Here is a 27,986-nt window from a genome sequence, read left to right as displayed (position 1 = left end):
GCTGCCCAGAGCTCACATCCGGTCTAGAAGTCTTTACTGTATCCGGTAGTTCGAAAACACAGCGTTGCCAGGTTCAGCGAGATAAACAAGCACCCAGGTCTATGAAAACAAGCCCAAAAGAAGCAACTTTAGGCCACATGAGCACTTTAAAGTAAACATATTATGTTATCTCACAACCCGACGCGTTGTGAGCTTGTAGATCTGCTATTTTCAAAAACTCTTGAACTAAAATGTGGAATATTTTTTTAATGTGACATTTTCTTTGAAACATTCTAACAACACAATAAATGCTCCCTGGGCAAAAAACATTTTCATGAAAATATTTGAGAATCACTGGTTTGAATAATAATACAGAAACGTATAAGCAAGTACACTTTAGAAACAAGCCCAAAAAAAACGCAACCCGCAACTACCATTTTTTTCAAGCAACTTCACAGAAAAAGAAACCCAAAGTCGATTATGATAAGCCGACATGGCAACGCTGTGCACGCACCGTTTCCATATCCGCTATACTAGAGCCAGACCGGATACAGATCCTACTCTTCCAAATCCCAGTTACGCACATTTTGGAGGAGGAGCTCGTTCCTCTGAAAGTTTAGAAATGTCTGCAAAAGTTAGTTTTTTCCATTACCAGTGGATCTGGTATGTTGTGGGGTTTTTCTTTAACACCAACGGGCAGATGCTTTCAGATGTGATTACATCAACAAAATAACCAGGAAAATGTCCAGGTTGTGCTACATCAACGACAAGTTATTCCAATGTTTTCATCATAGGCGAGGAACAACAATGGAAGCCACTAAGTTAACGTGCGGCTCTCAGTAACTCTAATCGAATGCTTCAGGAGGTGATCACAGTATGTTCTTTCTTATTTCATCTGGAATTGGGACATTGTTTCCGACCCCCTTTATGTTGCAACAATGTAACCTACTCGGAGTTGATGATACCACGGCGATCCGCTACTTTGGAGGACATGGCTCTGAGGGCTGAGCATCTCCCTGGTGGTCAACCAGGTTCTCCTATGTTAGAGGACATGGCTCTGAGGGCTGAGCATCTCCCTGGTGGTCAACCAGGTTCTCCTATGTTAGAGGACATGGCTCTGAGGGCTGAGCATCTCCCTGGTGGTCAACCAGGTTCTCCTATGTTAGAGGACAGGGATCTGAGGGCTGATCATCTCTCTGGTTGTCGACCAGGTTATCCTCCTATGTTAGAGGACATGGCTCTGAGGGCTGAGCATCTCCCTGGTGGTCAACCAGGTTCTAATATGTTGGAGGACAGGGATCTGAGGGCTGAGCATCTCCCTGGTTTTCGACCAGGTTCTCCTATGTTGGAGGACAGGGATCTGAGGGCTGAGCATCTCCCTGGTTGTCGACCAGGTTCTAATATGTTGGAGGACAGGGATCTGAGGGCTGAGCATCTCCCTGGTTATCGACCAGGTTCTTCTATGTTGGAGGACAGGGATCTGAGGGCTGAGCATCTCCCTGGTGGTCAACCAGGTTCTAATATGTTGGAGGACAGGGATCTGAGGGCTGATCATCTCCCTGGTTTTCGACCAGGTTCTCCTATGTTGGAGGACAGGGATCTGAGGGCTGAGCATCTCCCTGGTTGTCGACCAGGTTCTAATATGTTGGAGGACAGGGATCTGAGGGCTGAGCATCTCCCTGGTTATCGACCAGGTTCTTCTATGTTGGAGGACAGGGATCTGAGGGCTGAGCATCTCCCTGGTTGTCAACCAGGTTCTTCTATGTTGGAGGACAGGAGGGATCTGAGGGCTGAGCATCTCCCTGGTTGTCGACCAGGTTCTTCTATGTTGGAGGACAGGAGGGATCTGAGGGCTGAGCATCTCCCTGGTTGTCGACCAGGTTCTCATATGTTGGAGAGGGCTGAGCATCTCCCTGGTTGTCGACCAGGTTCTTCTCAGGATGTGTCCAGCTCCATGTCTGCCTCAAACTGTACCTGGGAAGGACCCGAGGTGAGTGAGTTAAGTTGTGATTGATTGATCGAATTCTTTATTAACAGACCAAAAAAAAGCACAGGGGTACAGTTTCATACAAAATGATGCTAAAAGGATAAACCCAAGAAAGCACTATGGCTGGTTCCCATTGCGGTCCTGTGTATTCAATTAATCGAAAATTGTTTGAAAGAATGTTTGAATGTCAAACCTGCTATAAATAGCCTATATAATGTATATGTCCTAGTGCTAGGAGGGTATAATAACTGGGATACTATATGTCCAGGGAGAAGTGTCCCTATGTACTGTATATGTCCAGGACTTTTTGTTGTTATCCGTTTAGCCCAAATGTCTGACTGTACCTCTAGCTTTGACACAAGACTTGATCCAAGGCTAACTGTACCTCATACTGTTTACATTTCTGTCTAATAAAGTATTCGATCAATCAGTCTACTACAGCTAGCAGTCTGTCGTGTTCATGTATAGGATATACTGCTTTACATCAACATAACAATAACATCATTAAATAATGCATGCACTATTATGTGTTCATTTATTTTCACAGGGTCTTTCTTTTGCCCTTTGTACGAAATCATCTGAGCTGAGTTCCCAGAGGATGGATCATGGTTTGTTTATTTTTTCTAAAATACAACAAGACAGTCTGTTATTATTGGTCTGCTTGTCTGCAATCAATTGTAAATTCCATATTACTCTGTGAGAGGTAAATAATATGCAATTATTTGCTAATAACTGGTAGACAATTTAAGCAGAGTGTGTGTGTGTGTGTGTGTGTGTGTGTGTGTGTGTGTGTGTGTGTGTGTGTGTGTGTGTGTGTGTGTGTGTGTGTGTGTGTGTGTGTGTGTGTGTGTGTGTGTGTGTGTGTGTGTGTGTGTGTGTGTGTGTGTGTGTGTGTGTGTGTGTGTGTGTGTATAGAATTGCAGAGCTGCTACTCTCATTTGTTGCCATTCTCACCCCCCATCACATCACTTCACTAAGACTGCCCCAACAATAATATGTTAATGTAACTTCACAGGAGTAAAGGAAATGCGTGGGCCCATGATGTTCTCCAATGAGGAGGGACCCATCTTGTCCGCAGCTCCTGCCGGCCCATGGGGCCACTCCATTTACAGCTCATTTACTTACATGTTATCAGAGCTCATACACCGTAGAAGACGGAGAAGCACTCTCACCAGGTACAACCCTGGTCGTACTCTGCCTCAGGTATGCTTCTCTGTTTACTGGTACCTTTAGTTTAGATAGGCTACTTGTCAGTTGTCACAATTCTCTCAAATGCCCTGAAAATACTAGGGCTTAGCAATTAATCTATTGATGAATATTTCGATGAATGGAATAATCAAGAAGTATAGCCTATAGGCTTCAAATTAACTGAACATAAGTGTTATTTTGTACTTTGTCACACAACAGTGACATGCAAAAATTGTGAAAATAGCCCATCTACAAGCTCACAACGTGTCGCAAATCTCGCGATGCAATGCGCTGTGAGCTTTGTATATTGGCCATTTTCACTATTTTTTATTTTTTAACTTTTCGCTTATAATGTTATGCCCAAACTAGGGATTGATTTTTAATTGATTGTTGTATTCAATTATCAATTTATCGATAACATTTTAAAATCGCCTAAATCGATTAGTTTTAACTGTTACACCGGCAATAGTTTTTCCACAGCCTTGGGAAGTATTGTCATATTTCCATGTCCTCATCACAATAGGATTCAGATTAAAAGTCGAACGCTATTTTCACCAAAGAGAGAGGGACAAAATGAGGGGACCAAGTATAGAGCCCTGGGGGACCTCGATCAACAAAGTATATATAGGGTTTAAGTAGTTAACAGATTATAGACGTGGCTTGCTGGCTTTAACAGAATCGCTATGTGCCTTTTTAAAATAGATGACATAATTGTGCAACGATTTGTTGTTTGTAAGGAATGTATTAGTATGTATGTATTACAATGTCTTGCATTTGAATCGTCCTGTAGGTTCAGAGTGTAACAAACCCATCAGCATTTGGAGTCAAATTCTCCAAGTGTGCACAGGTAGGCTACACCAAGCATGATTGTTTGTATTTCTGCCTCAGTATGTGTTTTGTATTTCTATTCTCAATATGCCTATTACAGTTTTAATTGTGCTCCAGTCAATTGTACTATAAATGCAATCTGAGAACCCATTCGGTAAAACTAAAGGAAATAAAGATAGTTTTTACCTCTGATTAACGTACATTTTACAGTTCTTTGTCAAGGTTAAGCGGTGAGCTTTGTCAGTAGTCTGTCTATTATTCTATGTAATGTATGTTGAGATAGTATGTCCATGTTGAATCATACTTTTTCATGAAGTGTTTCTGATTCTTTTGTTTCGATTTCCATGGGACCAGGTGAAGTTTGGTACCGATCCCCCTCAGCTAACCTTCTTCCTGCGGGTTCACAACATTGGACCAGTGGGGGGCACCAACCTTACACAGGTGGCCATCCGGGACTCTATCTCTGGGATAGTACCTGTAAAGACTGAAGGCAAGGTGGTGGAAACAGGGTACCAGACCTTTGCCATCGACTTTCTGCCCGGTAGGAATATGTTTTTTATTATGTTTTATTTGCAAGTAACTGTGCCCATGTTGGGTTTTCAATAAATAACCATCTCTTTTGTCTTTTTAGCTGGGTCCCAACATGATGTGAATTATACAGCTCGTATCAAGGCCAATAAGAATGAAGTGTTAGACCTTCCAGCATTTCTCACCTTCTCTAATGCCTCTCAGGTACTGTCAGCTGCCATACTTCACATTATTGGAATTCTCTCTTCTAATAAGACCCTGACTAATTGTGGAGATGTATTTTCTCTGCCCCTCAGAATGATGTCAGCATGTTTGGTCCTCTAATGGCTAATCTAACCTTGAGGGTGAATTCTACTGACAGGGTAAGTGGTGAGCACTCAGCATATACAGTACATTTACACAGTCATTTAATGGAACGATCCACAGAATATGCAGTAGCAGGAGCTTTTGTTGTAAAGTTTGAATGATGTGTATCACTTTTCTTTCTAGATTTATCCTAACCACGGGGTCCATTTTGCTGGATTTGTCGGCGGGTTCTTTGTGACCTTGACACTGCTCTCTCTGGGATACTTGGCCATGAACATTTTATGTGTCAGAACTAGACTGAACCTTCTACAACAAAGGGTATTAAGAGACTAACTATAACTTCATTAAATGTTATCAAAATGATTCTTGTACATTACTACCTTATGCAATACTAGTTGATAATACATTTATAAAGCAATCAAACCTTTTAGCATGTTTTGTATTCTGATAAAAAATATGTACATTTATTATTCTTTTGAGTGAATATCATAATTTCACATGAGTATATATGCAGTCATTGTATTGTTGCCCTGCATAAACAATATGCACTCAGTTTATAGTGTTTTCTAATTGGTTTCCCTCAGAAGAGGAGGGGGGATTCAGACCCTGAGTATGCAGACTCCAACATGAGTGAGACGGCCAAAGACGAGGCAGCATTTGAAGACAAGATGGTGGACGTCATGGTTCTGGAGGACCCTCAAAACATGTCCCAGGCTCTGGAGAAGTGAGTAGATTTTGTTATATTGTATTTTATTGCATTTGTGTATTCTATGTATGAATTATGGGTTTTTATTGTTTTTATACTGGCTGCCAGTGTGCCAAAGGCAAATTTCCATTTTATGTAAGATTTAATGGACGATAAAGTGTTATATATCTTTAGATCAGCACAATTAAGTTAGCTTCAGCTACTTAGGATTCAGTGGTTACTTCCCTTGTTTTTCATCCCTCTCTGTTGCCTTTTAATGAATATTTTGAGTAAAATATAAAAAGCTGAATAGCCGTAATTACTATTTTTGAATGCTGCTATACATCAAAAATCATTTTAACCCATTAATACCTGGAACGCATCTGTGTCACTTTAGATTTCTTTGGCTATTCAAAAATAGCAGATATACAAGCTCGTAGCGTGGCACCGAGTGCCGCGCTACGAGCTTGTATATCTGCTATTTTTTGAAAAATCGCGAAAATATTGTTTTTGGATTTTTTTCAAAAAACTGTTAGGATTTAGAAGACATTTCTAGAATCTTCTCAGGTCTCAATGGGTTAATGTATCTTTGTGACTGCAGGTCTTTACTTTTTATGATAAATCATACACATTTGATATTTTCATTTTGACCTCTTGCTTTATCGTCTGTCCCTGTCAGTCTGGAGATGTCAAGCTTGCTGCGAGCCACCACCAACCTGGAGGCTACCCGGGTTCAGATCTACAAAGACGCGATGGCCGCCCTGCTGGGAAGCCTGCGCTCCCAGGGCAAGGCCAGCGCCCAGGCTCAACAGAGGCTGCTCAGTGTGCTCCATGGCCAACTGCTGGGCATGGAGGGCCGTCTGAAAGAGGAGCGGGGGGCCCGCATGGCCGCGCTGGCCGGCCAGTGCAACCTGGAGACGCGGGAGGAAATGGAGGTTGAGCACCACAGGGAAGCAGCGGAGAAGGCCAGAGCTGAATTGCTGTGTCAGCATGCAGACCAACAGGTACAGACAAGCAGTGGTGGAAAAAGTACTCAAATTCTTTACTTAAGTAAAAGTACCAATACTGCAATATAAAAATACTCTGTTACAAGTAAAAGTCCAGAATAAAAAATGTACTCGAGTAAAAGTACAAAAGTATTGGCATCAAAATGTACTTAAAGTATCAAAAGTAAAAGTACTAAATATTTGAAAATAGCCGATCTACAAGCTCACAACGCGTCGCGCTGCGACGCGTTGTGAGCTTGTAGATCTGCTATTTTCAAATAGCCTAGGTATAAAACAGGGCTAAAGTGGTTAATGTATGTTTTATAATATCATAATTTATATCTGAAAAGTAACTAGTAACTGAAGTTTTCAAATAATTGTAGTGGAGTAAAAGTACAATATTTGCCTCCGAGATGTAGTGGAGTAGAAGTAAAAGTATTGGAAATTGGAAATACTCAAGTAAAGTACAAATACCTCAAAATTTTACTTAAGTACAGTACTTAAGTAAATATACTTAGTTACTTTCCACCACTGCAGACAAGGGACTCGAGTTGTTCTCCCTTCTCTCTCTCTCTCTCTCTCTCTCTCTCCCCAGAGGATGATCTCTACAGATTTTGGTGATCCCATGGGCTTTCTTCCAGTGCCAAAATGTCCAATTTCACACAAGATAGTAAGATACGTATAAAAAAAATCTATTGGGTGGATTGCCATGAAACCAGCACATTTGCTGTATTCTCCCCAGAGGATAAACCCTGCTGGTAACCCATGGCCTTTCCTTTACTACCTTTCCTTTACTACCACCCTGATGCCTTTAGGCATGAGGGTGGTAGTAACTATTATTATAGTAACTATTATTATAGAACTTTTTCTTATTTTACATCTAAGCTTCAGCTATTGGTACCTTCTGTGAATATACGAGGCAAGATAGTTGTGGCCTACCTGAGGTAATACCAGCTTGTCTACCAGCTAGCGTTAACTATTTATAATCATCTCCTTTTCTAATAACAAAACTTTCTTAGGGTGAGTGAGACAGATTGCGTTCCAGATGTCCTTCTGATGGATTTTTATCGTTCATAAAATTGGTCTGAAAATGATCCAAATGATATCGTTTACGACTATCATTGTCGTTATTGTTGTGGTGTGAAATCTGTTATCCACTTCAGTTAGAAGTTAGACATTTTTATTGTCATCGCTATAGTTATCGTGCTTGATGTGAACGGCGCTTTAGTGTTGTTTCATTCTTGCAGTTTTATAACTTATAACTGCAAGTGAACAGTCAAGTATTTTGGCTAATGGAATTGTGGACATTAATTCCCTGCCATACTGTATATTTACACATTTTGTTCTCATTCAAGTGGAATATTATTAAGTTCAGCATTATAATAATGATAATAATCAGTATGCACGCATTGTCCTCTCTAAAGCCTGCAAGTTTGCATTGTAGCGAGTCCTCGTTTATGACCAATCTATAAACGTTTTCAGTATGTAAAGAACAACAACACTGTCCTGAATAATTCAACCTTTGTGAACTTGGACGAGAAGGCTTTCACACATCTCCAAACAACAACAACAACAATATAATGATGAATAAACTATCTATAATAATAATACTGTTAATGACATTCCTAAGGTAAGGTTTTTGTGCTGTTTTTCGGTGTGAGCACTTTCACTTTCTCATGCTTTTGCATTGAGTGAATGGACACTTTTTTGATTTGCATTGCACTGATAATTATTAGTATTTGTTTTATGACGAGATACGGTGAGACACTTATGAATCACTGACTGTAATGGACACTTTATTTGTTTTTTACTTCTGTATACCGTTGCTCTGTATTGTTGTTGATGATTCTTGGTTTTCTTTTTGCCTTGTATTGCTGTACACAACGGTACTTTTTCTTTTCCTTACTCTTTACCTATAACTCTGTAACGTTAACTGCTGTGCCGCCTCTGGGCGACTGAATTTAGGTAATAAAGGTATATCTATCTGTCTATCTATCTAATTTATCAGGAGCTTCTCCAGTGCAGTGTCCTGCTGGAGAGGCTACACAAGCTGACCCAGAGCCAGCTCCAGCGTGCCCTGCTGGTCCGCCACGAAGAGGCCTCCGCCAAGGTCCAGAGGCACATCGTAGAGTGGCGTCGGGTGGAGCTCCACAAGATCTTCTCTGAAGAGCTGGAGGAGGCCACCAGGATGGGCGAGTTGGACAAGAGCACCACCAAGAGCCTCCAGCACCAATACTTCACCTGCCAGGTGAGCACCACACGTTGATTTAACCCTTTAAGACCCTTCAGCACCAATACTTCACCTGCCAAGTGAGCACCACACGTTGATTTAACCCATTAAGAGCCTCCAGCACCAATACTTCACCTGCCAAGTGAGCACCACAAGCTGATTTAACCCATTAAGAGCCTCCAGCACCAATACTTCACCTGCCAAGTGAGCACCACACGTTGATTTAACCCATTAAGACCCTCCAGCACCAATACTTCACCTGCCAAGTGAGCACCACAAGTTGATTTAACCCATTAAGACCCTTCAGCACCAATACTTCACCTGCCAAGTGAGCACCACAAGTTGATTTAACCCATTAAGACCCTCCAGCACCAATACTTCACCTGCCAAGTGAGCACCACAAGTTGATTTAACCCATTAAGACCCTCCAGCACCAATACTTCACCTGCCAAGTGAGCACCACAAGTTGATTTAACCCATTAAGAGCCTTCAGCACCAATACTTCACCTGCCAAGTGATTTAACCCATTAAGAGCCTCCAGCACCAATACTTCACCTGCCAAGTGATTTAACCCATTAAGAGCCTTCAGCACCAATACTTCACCTGCCAAGTGATTTAACCCATTAAGAGCCTTCAGCACCAATACTTCACCTGCCAAGTGAGCACCACAAGTTGATTTAACCCATTAAGAGCCTTCAGCACCAATACTTCACCTGCCAAGTGATTTAACCCATTAAGAGCCTCCAGCACCAATACTTCACCTGCCAAGTGATTTAACCCATTAAGAGCCTTCAGCACCAATACTTCACCTGCCAAGTGAGCACCACAAGTTGATTTAACCCATTAAGACCGGGAAAGCATCCGTGTTATTTTAGATTTTAACCACTTTAACCATTATTTCATACTTTGGCTATTCAAAAATAGCAGATATACAAGCTCACAGTGTGTCACTTTGTGCCGCGCTGCGAGCTTGTAGATCTGCTATTTTTGGGCGGTGAAACCGCCCCTATATGTGAGGTTTGGACATCGACACCCATTGCACCCCCCCAACCCTGCGCTGTGATTGGCCACCATTGTACCCCCCTAACCCTGCACCGTGATTGGCCAATCACAGTCTATTCAGGACTGTGATTGGCTAGTGAAACATGACACATGTGCATAGCCCTATAAATAGGACTATGCACTTAAAAAAAACACATTTATGGGTTTTTTTAAGTTAGGGGTGTACAATGGTTGGTCCACAATATTACTTTTCTTTAAGTGAACTTCCATCACTGTGATGACCACTGTGACCACACCGCCCACTTCACACTGGGTGTGATTTTTTTTAAATCGTGAAAATTTGTGAACATTTCTGAATATATTTGTATTTTTTAAAGCGAACATTTTAACTCAAATATTTGCGTCTGGGGGTCCCTGGAACAAAATATTTGGAAATGGTGGGTCTGCGGCCAATTACATATAATTTTGGGGGTCCTTGACATGAAAAGGTTTGAGCACCACTGATATAGCAACACAGATTTTTCAGAAAACTGTTTTCTAAAAGAGGACAAATCGGCCTCAGGTCTTAAAAGCACCATTTCTCTGATTTGAACTTGAATCCTACTGTTCTATTGTGACAAGGATTGTGATGAAAATATGACAACACTTTCCAAGGCTGTGGAAAAGAGCATTTGAGAGTGAGCTCTGGAGACAGAGAACAGATCTGGAATGTCCTTTTAACATCCAGTATTGTTTGGTCAATGCACCAGTTTTGAGTGCAAGTGAATTGACCTTGAATAATGTTTCATTTGCCCAGGATCAACTGGAAGAGGTGCTAGACGTGGTCCTAGCCAATCAGCGTTGCATGCTGGCAGAACGCCACGCCCAGAGGAAGTTTCTGGTCCACAGCCTCCAGAGTCTCAAAGGCCTGATTTCGGACACCTTCTCCAACACCTCCAATAATCTGGATAACTGGTTCAACCACATCAAAAGGTCAGAGCATGCTTGTGAAAGAGTCACTGAAAGAGTGAAAGAGTCACATGAGTGTTAAAATAAATTAAAATAAAATAAAATCACGCTAAGAGCCAAATATTTACATCTATAGGTTGACATGTAAGCTTTGTAGATCAAGTTATGGAAAAAAATCTCAGAAATCTCAGTAAGAGTTTAGGCTAGATTGAGCGTGAGAATACTGAAACACAGGGGGTTTACTTAAGGATCCCATTTGAGACCATTTCTTGATTTTTCATAGAAAAGATTGTCTTCCTGACAATAAGTAAAAATGCACTTTAGGTGTTCTTGTTCTTATTATTATTTAACTCTGAAGCTTTTAGCTTTGAATAAAGCAGAATCACCAAATTTCTTCCCCTACTTAGCATACATTCATCTTTTCTCCCATATAACGGTCAATATTTCACATGTTTCTCATACATTTTAATGTATAGCAAGGAAGGTTTAAAGTCAGAACGGGATGTTTTATCCATCATCTATCCATCCATCCAGAATGTTTGACAGGATGTGGGCAAATACCTATGAGTTAATTATTTGCTTGCAAGACCAATAATGTAATAAAATGTAATACAAATGGTTCTAAACAGCAGAAATAAAAACCTATCATCTTTATCCAAACAATACAATGGTTGTTCTCTTCTTGTCCACCAGAGGGGGCAGTGTGCCCGCAGAGCAGATAGAGCAGCTTCAGGACAAGGCTCAGAAGGACCTGGTGCTGGTGAGACAGAGGTTGGAGGATGCTCTGAACCAGGAGAGGAGAGCCATGCACTGTGGGCTGGTCAAGAAGAGGAGGGAACTCATCTCTGACATGGTGAATATGCCACATTCTTTCAAAGAATTGAAAGCACTCGCCACCAGTGGCGTTTCTGGCCATCCCAGCACCCAAGGCAAAGATCACCAACCGGTGCCCTGATTGTATGCTATATCCCCTCAGGACCCCTGGGCGTCCCCAGGCCCCACTTTGAGAACCACCGGCTTAAAATAACATTTTATTCATTCAAGTTCCGGGTTTGCAGCTTTAACTGATCCTCTTTTTCAATCACCCGTCCCCCTCCATCCCTGAGGCAGCTGCAGAGTCACAAGCAGAGGCAGAGGGATCTGTCGGGCCTGTCTAAGAGCCTGGAGGAGACGGTGGACATCGCCCAGCACCTGCACTGCTGGCAGAGCCTGCTGACCTCTCAGAGCCTGGAGCTGGCTGAGCTCATCAACAACCTGGATGAAGAGGCTGCTGCAGACATCCGCAAGGTGACACACTTTTCAACATTCTGCTGTTGCTAACGTGTGAAAACACCCATGGCAACATCAAATAATCAGTGGTGGAAAAAGTACTCAAATGTTTTACTTAAGTAAAAGTATCAATACTGCAATGTAGAAGTACTCTGTTACAAGTGAAAGTCCGGAATTCAAAATTTACTTGAGTAAAAGTACAAAGGTATTGGTATCAAAATGTACTTAAAGTACCAAAAGTAAAAGTACAAAAATGTTTGAAAATAGCAGATCTACAAGCTCACAATGCGTCGCGATGCGACGCGTTGTGAGCTTGTAGATCGGCTATTTTCAAATAGCCTAGGTTTATATAAAAGTACAATATTTGCCTCCAAGATGTAGTGGAGTAGAAGTAGAAGTATTGGAAATTGGAAACACTCAAGTAAAGTACAAATATCTCAAAATTGTACTTAAGTACAGTACTTGAGTAAATGTACTTAGTTACTTTACACCACTGCAAATAATAATAATAATGATATTATAAAAATCCTCCCCTATCTCCATACTCCACCCTGTTCTCTAGGTGACCATGCGTGTGCTACAGACCGCCATGGCAGAGGTCAAATCCATCCAGCCTTCTGCAACCCAGGTTCTGCTGACCCTCTGGCCCCCTGGAACCCCGCGCTCCCTCCTCCAGCTCGAACCGGAGTCGGGCTCCGGACAGGGCCAGGGGGGGCAAGGGGGCAGCGCTCTCCTCCAGGCCCAGGAGAGGCTCCACCAGGAGGGCAAGTCGGCCGTGCACACCCTCAGGTGCACCAGGGAGGCCCTGCAGGAGGCCATGGAGAGAGAGTTACAGGAGCAGAAGGAGATCAGAGCCAAGGGCCGGGCGTTCTTCAGGTATGTACAGTATGACACACTGCTTGACTATATCACATTGTTCTATATAATAATAATATCTCAGATGTCTATAGCGCTTTTCTAAGTACCCAAAGACTCTTTACATGGGGGGCATGAGAAAACAACAAAGATAACAACTTTATTAGGGGGGTAAAAAACACTAAGAAAAGTCTAAGACATATGATAGATAGTATGTATACAACAGTTCTAACGTTAGCCTGTTAGTTATGCAACCATTCAGTCAGGGCTGACTGTGTTGCTAGCAACATTTTAATAAGTGGGAGACTTTGTTGTAATTATATGTATATATACATATTCTTTTTAGGTTTAACATTTTTAGGGGTGCTGGTGTGAAATTTAGGGGTGCTTGAGCACACCTTATTTCTGGAAGAACAAGACACTTGTGATATTGTTATTGACTATTAGAAATATATGATCTTGTTCTAAATATCCACAGGTTGACAAACTAGACATAGCTAATGTTCTGGACACTTTATTTTATACTGTGTAAATATCCATAGATAATAGGTATTCTACCGCGAAATACCCATTTGTTTGCAAACATTCTGATCTGGTCTGTAGAGATATCTATATCTGTCTGTCTGTCTGCCTGCCTGTCTGTCTGTCTGTCTGTCTGTCTGTCTGTCTGTCTGTCTGTCTGTCTGTCTGTCTGTCTGTCTGTCTGTCTGTCTGTCTGTCTGTCTGTCTGTCTGTCTGTCTGTCTGTCTGTCTGTGTGCCTTTTATGCCCATGTGGAGATATCACCAGGATATGCCCATACGTGGGCATATCGTCTGGATCAGTGGTTCTGGACTACCGGATCTCCATATATGCCTATATATGGGCATATTGGTCAGATCAGCGGTTCTGGACAACCGCCTAGCCAACCGACTTCATGCCAGGCATCGTGCTCTCTCAGGTCCTCTGCGATACACAGAGGACAGATACACATGCACACTCATACACACTCATACACACACAGGAAACACATCGATTTGGTTCCATTGGTACACTCAAAGTTAAATTCACTTCTAAAGTGAACATGCTACTGATGTGATGATGGTCTGTCCTCTTCGTATCGTTGTCATTTACAGCATTGGTTCTCAAAGTGGGGTCCGGGGACTTGAGGGGTTACCAGGGGGTCCCCAGCTAAATGATTTATAGGAACCAAATGGACCCTTATGGGTGTGTAACTCTGAGAGTGTACAAATGGAACCAAATGGACCATTTGGTTCCATTTGTACACTCTCAGAGTTAAATAAACATTGATTTTACAATATAAATTGGGGTCCCAGAGATAGAAATGCCATTAAATGGGGGTCCGTAGCCTAATGCATGTCAAACTGGGGGTCCTTGAAATTAAAATGGTTGAAAATCCCTGCTAGAGCCGTAAAAAAATAATCTTCTCTTATGGGGTCCCTGGCAAATATTTTCAAATGGGGGTCCGTGGGCTAGTAAGGGTCAATTTTGGGGTCCTTGACATGAAAAAGTTTGAGAACCACTGATTTACAGTATATGATGACAAACGGTCTGTCTGTCTGTCTGTCTGTCTGTCCATCCCAGGTGTCTGTGTTCCTCCCAGCTGACCCTGTCAGAGGACGACATGCTGAGGATGAAGCTGGAGTTCCAGAAGTGTTTGTCTGTGATGGACCGCTGCCTGGTGCTGCCTCACGCCGTCTCCAGAGCCAAGCTCCACAGCGCCCTCTCTGCCTGGAGGAAAGACATGCATGGGCAAACTGAAAAATCTCATACACAGGTGTGGAAAAACAACTTGTTAAATTCTTAAATTCTATTTGTATCTATTCTTTCTGGGGCCTGCTCTTTGATTACATTTTAAAGCCTAATATATACAAGCTCTTATACAAGATCTACATGCACACAACAAGAGTGCGAAGTGTTGTGAGAATTAAGTACCTGTTTATCAAGCCTTATATAGAGCACAGAAGTCCTGATGACACTCGTTCATCCCCTGGTTCGTAAAGTCATTTCTCTATGGAGAATAACATTGGGTCATCTTAGAATCGTCTCATATAAGAATTGTGGTCCAAAAATAAACAAACTGTCTTGGCGATATTGTCAGGGAGGAGGCTCTGTATCGTTTATGATAGTCAGTCACTTATGTTTGAAACAGTCTGTTTCTGGCGAAAATTTAACTAATTCGGCGGAAGTAACATTATCGTTTTCTCACCGTCAGTTGATGCTTCATATCCATAAGAGTCAAACCGCCGGGATAATTTGTTTATTTTTGGAACACAGTTCTTATTTGACGCGATATTAAAGACGTCTATGGGGATTCAGAACAGGGTTGGAAAACCGCGAACCAGGTAGGATGTGTAAATTACGCCAGACTTCGGTGCTCTATTGCACATAGCCACAGACAATACTAATTATAGTGGTGCCCTCTAGAGACAAACTTGATAAACTGGTGAGTGAGTGTACTGAAAAATGAAGACAACCTCTGTAATATTGTGTCACAGACAGCCCCTTTTGTCACCCCTTTTTATCACTGTCTCATAAAAACATATATTTTTTGCAAGTTTCCGTTCATGATTGACATTAATTGGTGAAGGGAGCTTTCATCTCAATTTACCTGAACACTGTTTCTTTGAAATACCAAGGGGTCATGATTTTTTTATAAATTGATGCATGTATAGTATTCTCTAATTAAATTAAATTAATGATCGGTTGATTGTGTGACAATTCAGTACTGTGAAAATAGATTTTATGTAAGTGTTCAAAGAGGTTATAAGAGTGTACCATCATGGGGCCAAAGTATACAATTAACTCTTTCACTGCCAGACTTATTTCTGACTGTGTGCACCCACTGCCAGCCATTTTTCGATTTTCTTACCTTTTGAAGTAGTCACAGAATATTTATCTCCATTCTCCAGTATGATCGATCCCCTGATGGTTGCTAATCACTGAGGGTTTCACTGTGCTGCTGCAAAAAGAAGAAAAAAATCATCGCGACCTCCCGTTCGCTTTTATACGCCTTTGAAAATAGTCTCGGCCAAAAATACATAGTAAAAAAAAAAGTACACAGGAGCCGAGATACAGGATTTTTAAGTAATAAGTTAACCAAGAAGTGAATGGAGCAGCAAATCTTCGGATCACGATATCTTGGGTTCTGTGTGAGAGAAAAAAAATGGCAGTGAATGAGTTAACGCTTTTTACTTGATCCATCTTTCCAGTTTGAGTTCGCCTAGTTTTGATTTAACTATACGGGTAGCTGTGCCTAATGCTTTGTGCCAAATTGCTAATGCTTTGATGCCAAAATATCATACCTCTTTTATAAATCATCAGTTTTTTACTTCAAAAATGCAAAGTATGTTATTTAGTTACAAGCCAGGGTCTATGTCTGTTTGCTATCCTAGTTACTAGTGTGCACTAGCACATACCGTACTTGTTTCCACCTGGGAGTGGTGGTTGGAACAATAGGAACCCCCAAGTTCTAGATCCACGGAAAGGAGAACTATCTACTGTATGTGCGTACACAGAATAGTTTTCTCAGAAACAGAAACTTATTTTCAACCTAGTATTTCCTCTCTCATTGTATTTTTGTTTTATCGCTCCTGTAGATAGTGGTGGGTATGCCTGCATTTATTTAGCTGTCTCTCTGTTGTCTCGCTATTGTTTACGATCACTTATGCAGATAATTGCAATGAAGTAAATTCACAGACCGCCACTTGAACTAAACCGCTGCGGGCAGTAATGTGAATACTAATGTTTTCTTTGATGTAGTAACAAGTGTGGGGAATAGCGGGCCAACAGTGTAACCAACAATGTGGTCCACATCAATTGTGAGGCTAAGGGATGACAGAACAATGTTGCTCGGAGATCATAATGGGCTCTGCAGCATTTTCAATTGTTAATCACATCATGGGAGTATGCTGTGGGCTCTTTTTCTGAACCACCTCAAACACATTGTGGCTTTTGCAGAAGAAGACGCACTCCAAGGGGAAATCCAGCGAGGCCAGACACAAAGCAGACCCATCTGAGCTGCTTGTCTTCCACCAGAGACTGGAGGACAGGATCCAACTGCTTGACAAGGAGAAGGAGATGGAGAGCAGTGTCATGGACAAGGTGAAGACAGGCTGGAGAGAACAGCACAGTGTCTTTCTCTCTCTAGTGAATTATCATCATAACCATAAATCCTTTTTGGTTAAAACTGCAGTGACTGAGTTATGATGTCTATGATGGGAGATGTATGATGCTGTTAGCTGATCTTTACTTGACATCAGACATCAGCACATGTCACTACTTCTAGACCCTCAGAGGTCATACCCAAGAGCAAATAGCTCTGTGTGAACTAGGGGAGCAGCTGTCCATTACAATTTTTTTTATATTCAGTAAATGTATGCAATTAATTCAGATCACAATTATCCAGTTTAACCGGCAGCCAAAAACACAACTTTTCATTTTATGTTATGATATACATCAAAAAGTTGTAAATTGCACATATATAAAAATATATATATATTTAAATAATATGAAAGTGCTCAACCATTGCATTTATCTAAATTATATTGACATTTTTATTTGTATAAATGTCTGTCAATCAACGAAACAATTATTTTTATTAATAACGCCATCCTTAACTCTTTGACTGCCAGAGTATTTTCATAAAGTACTCCCCCAGTGCCAGCAATTTTCGTGTTTTTTTATTTTTATATTTTGAAATTTTTCATGAAAATAATTTATCATTGTTTTTTAAAGACACAGCACAAATCCGCCACTAGAGAGCAGCACATGACAGCTTGATGAGCTCGTTGGCTCACTGGCACCCTTCTTGAGAGATTAAACAGTGAAATACATGAAAACGGATGTGACGTGGTCTCAGATTGTCCGATCGGCCAAAATTACGATGTGATACACGACGGCGATGACTGATCGTCACCCAGACCATAGATTATAGAAGAGAACCTGTCCGTTCGTTTGTTATACCGTGTGAAAAAACGTGTGTTTACCTATTCTTGACGAAAATGACCGGGGGAAAAAAATCAAAAACCGGAAACGGAACCCAGGTCATGAAACCGGATGCAGATGTGGGTGAAGTAAGTGGAACTCGAAAATAAGATTGAATATTAAGCAGCATAGCGCAATCAGAGATTAAACAATGAACGCGCATCCAACGCGTCTAACGAGTCGACGGCGTGGGTGGATTAAGTAGCAATTGACGCGTTTTCGAGTCAATGGCGTTTATAGAGTTAATCTGGACCAGAAGTCATTTTCTAAAGGGATGGGACTTTGAATTGTTACAATATGACGTGTTTGTCTTTCTGGTTCCAGGTCCTGGAGGAGATGCAGAAGGACAGAGACAGTGAGCTGCACTCACAGGCAGACGGCCTGGCCATGCAGATGGCAGCCATCTACTATCAGAAGGCAGAGAGGAGGACCAAGGTGTTAGAGACGTCCAAAGCCATGCTCACCCTGCACAGCGTGCTCCCCCAGCAGCTCAGAGAGGGAAAGCACCTGGAGACACAGGACCTGGCCCAGAGCATACAGAACCACTGTGCGGTAGGATTACCATCCCCTCCAGTTGGATGTGTTTGAAGGGCAAGCACAAGGACAGCGGGAATATTACCAACAACAAGCGTCTTGGCTTCTGGCACCGCTCTCACAAAGTTTTAGTTTTCATTGTTCTCACTCTGCTGTGCTTTCTCTTCAATTCACTCAAAGAAAAAATAACGCACGTCCTCTGTTTCTTGGTGCTGAGGCAAACTGCAAAAACCGAAACATGAAAAACAAGACGGGGGCTCGCAACTCACTTTTAAATGCTCCAAATGTTATTTACGGCAAACAGCAGCAGATACGACGTTTCGACCCTTGCGGTCTTTTTCAAGTATATGTATATATACTTGAGCATATGCTTGATTTATACTTCAAGTATATGTATATGTACTTGAAAAAGACCGCAAGGGTCGAAACGTTGTATCTGTAAATTTTATTTACGGCAAACAGCAGCAGATAGGACGTTTCCACCCTTGCGGTCTTTTTCAAGTATATGTATATATATATACTTGAAAAAGACCACAAGGGTCGAAACGTCCTATCTGCTCCTGTTTGCCATAAATAAAATTTGGAGCATTTAAAAGTGAGTTGTGAACTTGTGAGCGCCCATCTTGTTTTTCTCTTCAATTCACCCCATCCATCTATGAAGATTTTCCTTTGACTGCTCATTGTTTGGTTTGCTTTCCTCACATTGAAAACACTGTATTGTTCTGGTCAGACTTAGATGCGCTTTAGTCATGCCGTGCCAAGACACTCGCTTCTACAAGTTTTTCTAAATATCCAGACTCTGTATAAAACGCAGTTATACGCCACCATGAAAAAGAAGCTGTGTGACATTTTCACATCACACGGCTCATACAAAGTCTTACTGACCTCACATGTGAGTGTTAAGCAGTGGTGGAAAAAGTACTCAAATTCTTTACTTAAGTAAAAGTACCAATACTGCAATATAAAAATACTCTGTTACAAGTAAAATTCCAGAATAAAAAATGTACTTGAGTAAAAGTACAAAAGTATTGGCATAAAAATTTACTTAAAGTACCAAAAGTAAAAGTACTAAATATTTGAAAATAGCCGATCTACAAGCTCACAACGCGTCGCGATGCGACGCGTTGTGAGCTTGTAGATCTGCTATTTTCAAATAGCCTGTGTATAAAATAGGTCTAAAGTGGTTAATGTATGTTTCATTATATCATAATTTATATCTGCAAAGTAACTAGTAACTAAAGTTTTCAAATAATTGTAGTGGAGTAAAAGTACAATATTTGCCTCTGAGATGTAGTGGAGTAGAAGTAAAAAATATTGGAAATTGGAAATACTCAAGTAAAGTACAAATACCTCAAAATTGTACTTAAGTACAGTACTTAAGTAAATGTACTTAGTTACTTTCCACCACTGCTCACATGTGAGTGTTAAGTAGATTCATTTTCTCCTTTTTAATTTGCCTCTGGATGGGGGTACAGGGTCTAGAAGAAGCAGACCAGCAGCTTCAGAAGGAAAGGGCTGAACTGGATTGCCTGGAGAAAGCTCAGCCCAGAGAAAAGCAAGCTAGCAACAGTGATGAAGAGGGGGAGGAGGAGGAGGAGGAGGAGAGAGTGTTCCAGGTGCAGCAGGACTACAGGATGGCCACCATCCTCCAGGAGGCGCTGTACAAGTGTGACCAGGTCTTCTTGCTGTTGGCCGATAGGTGGGCTGTTGTGTCAGTGGTGCTTGGTACTTGGTGCTGTGCCGAACTGCAAAAACAGAATAATGAAAAACAAGATGGGGGCCAGTGGTGGAAAGTAACTAAGTACATTTACTTAAGTACTGTACTTAAGTACAATTTTGAGGTATTTGTACTTTACTTGAGTATTTCCAATTTCCAATATTTTTTACTTCTACTCCACTACATCTCAGAGGCAAATATTGTACTTTTACTCCACTACAATTATTTGAAAACTTTAGTTACTAGTTACTTTGCAGATATAAATTATGATATAATGAAACATACATTAACCACTTTAGACCTATTTTATACACAGGCTATTTGAAAATAGCAGATCTACAAGCTCACAACGCGTCGCATCGCGACGCGTTGTGAGCTTGTAGATTGGCTATTTTCAAATATTTAGTACTTTTACTTTTGGTACTTTAAGTAAATTTTTATGCCAATACTTTTGTACTTTTACTCAAGTACATTTTTTATTCTGGAATTTTACTTGTAACAGAGTATTTTTATATTGCAGTATTGGTACTTTTACTTAAGTAAAGAATTTGAGTACTTTTTCCACCACTGATGGGGGCTCACAACTCACTTTTAAATGCTCCAAATTTTATTTACAGCAGATATCTGCTGCTGTTTGCCGTAAATAAAAGTTGGAGCATTTAAAAGTGAGTTGCGAGCGCCCATATTGTTCTGTTCTGTTGTGTCAGTGGCACATCATCAAAGGCTGATTGCGAAACCTTTTTATTCATGCAGATGAATTTCCATCAATCGTCAATTCTATTCTGCAAATCGTTGCAATGTTTTAACTCTCTCCGACCGCCACTACCAGGTTGCAAGGGTTGACGACCCGGGGTCAAGCCACGGAGGATCTGAAGGAACAACTGGAACTCAAGAGGCTGTATGCAAACTGTGACCAGGTCAGTGGTGGAAAAAGTACTCAAATTCTTTACTTAAGTAAAAGTACCAATACTGCAATATAAAAATACTCTGTTACAAGTAAAAGTCCAGAATTAAAAATTTACTTTAGTAAAAGTACAAAAGTATTGGCATCAAAATGTACTTAAAGTACCAAAAGTAAAAGTACTAAATATTTGAAAATAGCCGATCTACAAGCTCACAACGCGTCGCGATGCGACGCGTTGTGAGCTTGTAGATCTGCTATTTTCAAATAGCCTAGGTTTAAAATAGGTTTAAAGTGGTTAATGTATGTTTCATTATATCATAATTTATATCTGAAAAGTAACTAGTAACTAAAGTTTTCAAGTAAATGTAGTGGAGTAAAAGTACAATATTTGCCTCTGAGATGTAGTGGAGTAGAAGTAAAAGTATTGGAAATTGGAAATACTCAAGTAAAGTACAAATACCTCAGAATTGTACTTAAGTACAGTACTTAAGTAAATGTACTTAGTTACTTTCCACCACTGGACCAGGTCTGACTCTCAATGACTCCTTCTATATAATAATGTATCATTTATTTTTGTATCCTGAATCCTGTCATTCTATCGTGAGGAGGACATGTGAACATTTTATCTTTCTATTTAGGCATTTAGCAGACGCTCTTATCCAGTTGTACAAACAACAGGCTAAGTGGTCAAGTAAATAAAGTGCCAAGAAAACAATTTAGTGCTACAATGTACAGTAACTAGAATACCAGGTCAACCTCAAAGCGTGCATGTGAATAAACAACTATCTAAATAAATAAATACTTAGCATCTGTAGATAAGCAAACAGTTTGCGTCTATCTGAGTGTGGGAACTGGAAGGTTGCCGGTTCGCCCAGACTATGTCGATGTGTCTCTGAGCAAGACGCTTAACCCCTAACAGCTCTGTATTGATAACACCCACTGCTCCTAATAGGTAGGATGAGTAAATGCAGACAATGCAGTCATTCCACAGCTTGAGAGCCAGGAGGGAGCAGAGTCTTGTTTGCTTTGAGCGTTGGCCAGGGTGTTGTAGGGAGGGACGGACAGACAGACAGACAGACAGACAGACAGACAGACAGACAGACAGACAGACAGACAGACAGACAGCCTGTGTTTGCTGTGTGGGAAAGGATGTAGGGGTGGATCATATCATCTTGTAGGTCATCACCAGTGTTTTTAATTTGATGCAACCAGCAACAGGAAGCAAGTGAAGGGAACACAGAAGTGGGGAGATATGAATATTTGTGGGAGGTTGAAGGCCAGGCAGGCATGATACAGCACTCTGGTTTAGTTGTAGGGATCTGAGAGAGCATGCCAGCAGACCACCAATAAAAAAAATAGCTTGTGTTCGGTGTCTCGTACTGTCTGTGCTGGAAAATCTCCTCCAGTCTATGTAAAATGTGTTAAATGCGCCGTTTTACGCAGGCTAGCTACAGCACGCATTGGGATGTTAGTTTTAGCCATTGCCACCTTCATGATAGAATGATAGGATTCTGGTTAAATAAGGTCACTCACTGCGTCTGTTCATGCAAGTGATGGAAACTGGTATTCATGTTACTGATGATGCTGTGTCTGTTTATTCATGGGTAGTTTGTCTGTTCCGTCTACTGTTGCCTAGTATGTCATGTTAGGATTGAGTCCTGTTTTCTTTTCATCTTAGGACTTAGATTTTGCATCGCAGCTGGTGAGGCAGAGTCAGCTATCTACAGATGTTCTCCTGGAGGCCCTGCGCCTTCTTCTCCCTACCCTGCCTGAATCTGAGCTCCTCTCCATCATAGATGCCCTCTGCCCCAAACAGCCTCCTGTTTCATGCTCCTCGGAGCAGGAGCCCTCTGGGTGAGAATCTGCTTTAGGAAAAATAGGGGCCTGAGTCTTACGTTTGCCACATTGTGAGATCCACACTCACTAGATACAAGAGTTTCAGCTACTGTATATTTACATTCATATACATTATACAATGCAGAACATTATTATGCTTTTTTTTTTTACCTTCAAAAGATAACCAGTACAAGAAGCATTACCATTGCTATAACCTTGGCAAACATCAGGGGGCTTGTTAGAGAAATAGCTAAACTCTGAAATCTTGTCTTATCCGTTTAGTAACCATGATACAGTATTTTGAATTTGGACCCAATTGAGGAAAATGGCCATTAGAGCAACCGTCTATTTTCCTATCATAACTTAATTTGGGACTTTTTGAAGGTTCTGTAACATGATGATGGAATATATGCATAAGCAGCATCTCACAGACAGTTCTGAGGAATATTGTAACAGAGTACTTTGCTGTCTCATCAGAATGCTTCTCATCAGAATGGCCATGAATAGACTCATCACAAATGTATTGTTTTCAGACTGGAAAATCAATAGATCTTCACCACACAGAACCATGTGTTACTGAAAAAGTACATTTTTAGATTCTTTTTTTTAAATGTCTCCACATGACAAGTCCAAACCCCCCACAGCTAGCAATTTTGGAGCCATATGCAGCCTACAACAGATGTTTGGCATTTAGTCTGTCAGTACGTGAGAGCTGTACTGGCATTTACCTGTAAAGGCTGACTGCTCTTTGTAGTGTATTTAAAACCCATAAACACACTGATTTACATTTCAATAGGACAATAATCACATATTTTGTACCTCAACTGCTGATGAACTGGTTAATGTATCCGTGTCCAAAATACTGTGGACAGATCCTGTCTCTCTTTCAGAGAAAAGGGGGAATTTATATCAAGCCACTGATCATCATACAAGATGTGGTTAGCTCTTCAAACTCTCCAGCCAAGTTTTTGTCTGCATAATACATTTCGTTTGAACTTGAATGAACACTAAGCAACTCTCTGAAAGCCATTGTCATCATGTGACAGTATCCACATTTTCCATTGTGGGCCTTTTCAAGTTTTCTTTTTTTACAGTTTAAAGAATAAATAAAAAAATTCTGGGAATAGCTTTATTTTTGTGTTTCGAAAGAAGAACATAGACTCCTAATAATTCAAAGTTCCACACCTTTTGAGTGATTTAATGTGAGCGCATAGTAAATTATGATATTATTCACTGCAGCTTGCTGTCATTTCATCCAACCCAAACTGCTGGTGTCTCTAACAACTCTCACCTGACTATGAGGTCCCACGGGGGACCTCTCCCCCACATTAGGCCAAATATCAAATCATATATCATCATTCTATTTCCATCTCCTCGTAATCCATTATTGGCTCCGTCTGTGGAATACGTACGGCTGTTGTCTGGCCCACACTGTGGTTGGGCTGTTTTTGAGATAATGCTCTATGAACAAAGTCCCCTGCTTGGACCCAGAGCTGTCTAGCCAAAGGACAAGGGAATAAAAATGGTTAGATTGGACCAAGATGTAACATCTCTGGTGTTTGGGTATTTGGTGTCTGCTAGGTGTAAGACATTTTCCTCCACATTATGTTGGGACTAATTAAAGTGTCATATATTCAAGCCATGAAGGGATTTCAACAGCTGCATCTTATTAACTCTCTCAGTGCCACGCCCCGAGATATCCCGAGTTTTTCCCGAGTACCCTCAGTGCCAGCACGAGAAATCCCGAGTTTTTACTTTTGACTGTGGTCGCGCTATTCTGTTTATTTTTCATGATCACTTTCGCTTCCTGACTCCTTCAGACTCATTGGGTTCCGGTTTCATGACGCAGTTTCCGTTTCCGGTTCTCATTTTTTTCCCGCTGTCATTTTCGGCCAGAATAGGGAAAGTCACGGTTTTTCACACGGTATAAAAAACGAACGGAGAGGTCCACGTCTACTCTCTTTGGTCTGGGTGACGATCAGTCATCGTAGTCGTGTATCACATCGTAATTTAGCCCGATCAACGATTGTCGAAAATTTCAACATCCGGTTATGACCGGATGTGACGCGAGCCTGTTTGGGAGGGGGCGAGTGAGCCAGCGAGGTCATCAATGTGTCGATTTGTTGCTCTCTACTGGTAGAACTGTATTATGGGTTTAAAAACCCAATCAGATTATTTATTTGAATGAAAAATTACAAAATTAAAAAAAAAAAAAAAAACGCAAATTGCTGGCACTGGGGGAGTACTTTATGAAAATACTCTTGGCAGTGAAAGAGTTAACTGTAAATCATAAAGCTTTTTTTGTGTACTGTTCAATAATGATATCAATTACAATTCACATGGGCACCTATATTTCTACATAGTTTATTTTTCAACAGTTCAACAGTTTTCAATATTAATCTTAACATTGATCGTCATCAATCCTTCACTAACCATGAGGGATTCTCTCCACAATTCACCTTGATTTATAGGCCACGGAGTCCTCACAGAACCAGAACGCATTATGGACGCCATCTGGAAAACTTTTACTTTTGCTGAAAGATTGCAGGCTCCTGGATTTGGAATGTGCTGTAGTACTAGTAATATTTGTTCTTGGTAACTTGTGGGTGCTTAACCCATTAAGACCTGGACCTGTGTCATTTTTTTATTTGAGCTAAAAAGCATTATTTTACACTTTGAGCTATTCAAAAATAGCAGATATACAAGCTCATAGCGCGGCACCGAGTGCCGCGCTACGAGCTTGTAGATCTGCTATTTTTGAAAAATCGTGAAAATATGTGCAAATCTTTGAATATATATATTTTTAAAGCGAACATTTTAAACTCAAATCTTTGCTTCTGGGGGTCCCTGGAACAAAATATTTTGATGGGGGTCCGCGGCCAAATACATATCATTTTGGGGGTCCTGGACATGAAAAAGATTGAGCACCACTGATATAGAAACATACGTTTTTCAGAAAACTGTTGAGATTTAGGAGACATGTAGAATCGGCTTCAGGTCTCAATGGGTTAATAGTAACTAAACTAAAATGTACAGTATTATGAGCAATGTTAAACAATATTCAAGGCACTGTGAACAATATTTAAGTGGTTTTACCTCAGCAGAAATGGTAGGCAAACAAAAACACAACATTCCATTCAAGAGACATGCTGCACTGTTAAATCAAAGCTGCCATTGTCTACTGAAGCTCACTATCAATGATTTCTTATCACCAGGTGTCCTGAAGGATCAAGTAGGACTATGCTGGTCAAACTAAGGAAAGACATAGTGGTCAGGAATATGCTGAGCCATAACATGGATAACAAGGACAGACACAGGTGAGCTCAATTACATAGCAAATTACTCTGTTACACTACAATCTGCTAGGCACAATACCATACCACTGAAAAATATTAGTTTTCTGTTTAAATCTCATGAGTTCAACCCACCACTTAAAACTCCTATAGCCTATATACTTCGTTGACTGGGGTCCCCAAAGGCTCGAGAAAAGGTCCCCTCCTTTTTCTCCCAGTCTACACCATCTCTCTGCCTAAAATAGTCGATCGAAAAGCTCACAACACGAACACGATGCAACTGTTGTGAGCTTATAGATCTGCTATTTTCGCCTGATTGTTAGCCTACTATGACATGCCCAGTATATGGGGGGGGGGGGCACTGGGGTTCATGTGGTTAAATGACCAAATGACACAGTTGTTTGACTAACAAACGTTCACTTGTCCTCCCAATCCCCCAGACTTCAAGAGAAGAGGCCAAATCTGATGGAAAAGCTATTCCACAGTCCTCGACTCGAGGCACTAAGAGATGTCATTCCAGTGTTGGTTGAGGAGAAGCAAAAGGACGGTGATCCTCCTGACATACAGCAGCCTGTTAACAAATCTTCTATACAGCAGCGCCAACACACCGTAACAGAAGGAGTAGTGGAGGCAGACGCTACTACTTCCACCAGGTCATCATCAACAATCCTAGGCATCCCTGCCACTGGCGAACGGGTGTTTGTGTTTCGAGATCCGCCAGAGTCACATGACCGCGTGGTTGCCCCCAGGAGAAAAAGGAAGAGGAACTTTCTCAATCTGAAGAAGGGCTCAGTAGCCCCAACAACATGCCTACACTGAGCTTTCCAAACGGCGCCTTAATTTTGCTGTATCGTCGCTGTTGGGCAGAAACCTTGTATCCCCATATATATATATATATATATATTATTATTTTTTCAATTATTGCCCTACTTCATCATGGTTAGGTACTACTTTATTATCCCTGACAGGAAATACAAGAGTGTCAACTCTTAGCTGACCTTGTATTGAACTGTATTCCTGTGCTTTTTTTGTTGCAAACTGCTAATAAAGTATTCAATCAATCAATCAATCAATCGCACAAAAGTGGTGAAAATAGCAGACCTACAAACACAACACGCTGCATCGTGTTCGTGTTATGAGCTTAGCTTGTCGATCAGCTATTTTCACTATTTTCACTATTTTGTATTGTTTTAAATAATAATAAAGAAAGGGAACAAAATAGGACATTATGTTGCAATATTAACATTTTGTTTAGTAATTGACTTTTTCCCCCTTTTTATAAGTAAAGGCAGCTGATTTTTATTTTGTACATTAACATTTTTCATATTTTTTAATCATTTATTATAGACTGTGTATGATATGTCAGGGCAGAAATGGTCATTTGACACAGTTTTTGTCACTAAACAGATATGACAAGTTCTCATAGTGATTGACTCTTCTGAGAATGCTGAATGCAGATACAAATAGGGCCTACAACACCACCTCAAACAAGGCCTTCCATTACATTTGCAACGGGTAAAAGTAGGCCTTGTGTCCAGTTATTTAAATGGTCTTCCTGTATCACAAAATAAAAAATATATATGCATATGCCTATTGTGTTTGTTAGATTTATCGTCAGTGTGTATGCAGTGGTGGAAAATAACTAAGTACTCAAGTACTGTACAATTTTGAGGTATCTGTACTTTACTTGAGTATTTCCAATATCCAATACTTTTACTTATATACTCCACTACATCTCAGAGGCAAATATTGTACTTTTACTCCACTACAATTATATGAAAACTTTAGTTACAAGTTACTTTGTAGATTTTGATTATTATTACAAAACAAACATTAACCACTTCAGCCCTATACATTTCGGCCATTTGAAAATAGCCGATCTACAAGCTCACAATGCCTCATGTGAGGCATTGTGAGCTTGTAAAT

At 40.8% G+C, this 27,986-nt stretch overlaps 1 protein-coding gene across 4 annotated transcripts; it reads left to right on the top strand.

Moving 5' to 3' along the window:
- Positions 1-578: 578 nt before the first annotated feature.
- On the top strand, positions 579-27,986 carry LOC308082597 (limbin-like). Of its 4 annotated transcripts, none has more exons than XM_080424442.1 (25): positions 579-1,733; positions 1,908-1,969; positions 2,514-2,574; positions 2,982-3,169; positions 3,945-4,001; positions 4,337-4,523; positions 4,614-4,714; positions 4,807-4,872; positions 5,000-5,134; positions 5,401-5,540; positions 6,181-6,505; positions 7,083-7,157; positions 8,496-8,735; positions 10,516-10,691; positions 11,361-11,520; positions 11,778-11,954; positions 12,499-12,812; positions 14,375-14,567; positions 16,751-16,894; positions 18,101-18,328; positions 19,786-20,009; positions 20,857-20,944; positions 22,610-22,785; positions 25,983-26,084; positions 26,501-27,986. In XM_080424442.1, the coding sequence occupies exons 1-25, from the start codon at positions 833-835 to the stop codon at positions 26,877-26,879; spliced, it is 4,899 nt and encodes a 1,632-aa protein (XP_080280568.1). In that variant the 5' UTR covers positions 579-832; the 3' UTR covers positions 26,880-27,986. The 4 variants fall into 4 exon arrangements, with proteins under 4 accessions (XP_080280568.1, XP_080280569.1, XP_080280566.1 ...); XM_080424443.1 differs by having other exon boundaries at positions 579-1,493; positions 26,501-27,985; XM_080424440.1 differs by having other exon boundaries at positions 579-1,969.

Source organism: Gymnoscopelus braueri (assembly GCF_963280865.1).
Source record: "Gymnoscopelus braueri genome assembly, chromosome: 3".
In the NCBI taxonomy this organism is placed as follows: Eukaryota; Metazoa; Chordata; class Actinopteri; order Myctophiformes; family Myctophidae; genus Gymnoscopelus; species Gymnoscopelus braueri.
The sequence above is the reverse complement of the archived record's forward strand: the minus strand, read 5'-3'. Positions and strand labels throughout refer to the sequence as shown.

What these genes read in the sequence shown, in the direction of transcription:
- LOC308082597 (XM_080424440.1), top strand. Translation starts at nt 833, where the DNA reads ATGCTTCAGGAGGTGATCACAGTATGTTCTTTCTTATTTCATCTGGAA. An exon ending in TGAACCTTCTACAACAAAGG is followed by an intron (nt 5,135 to 5,400) that starts GTATTAAGAGAC and finishes GGTTTCCCTCAG; the next exon opens with AAGAGGAGGGGGGATTCAGA. An exon ending in TGTATGCAAACTGTGACCAG is followed by an intron (nt 20,945 to 22,609) that starts GTCAGTGGTGGA and finishes TTTTCATCTTAG; the next exon opens with GACTTAGATTTTGCATCGCA.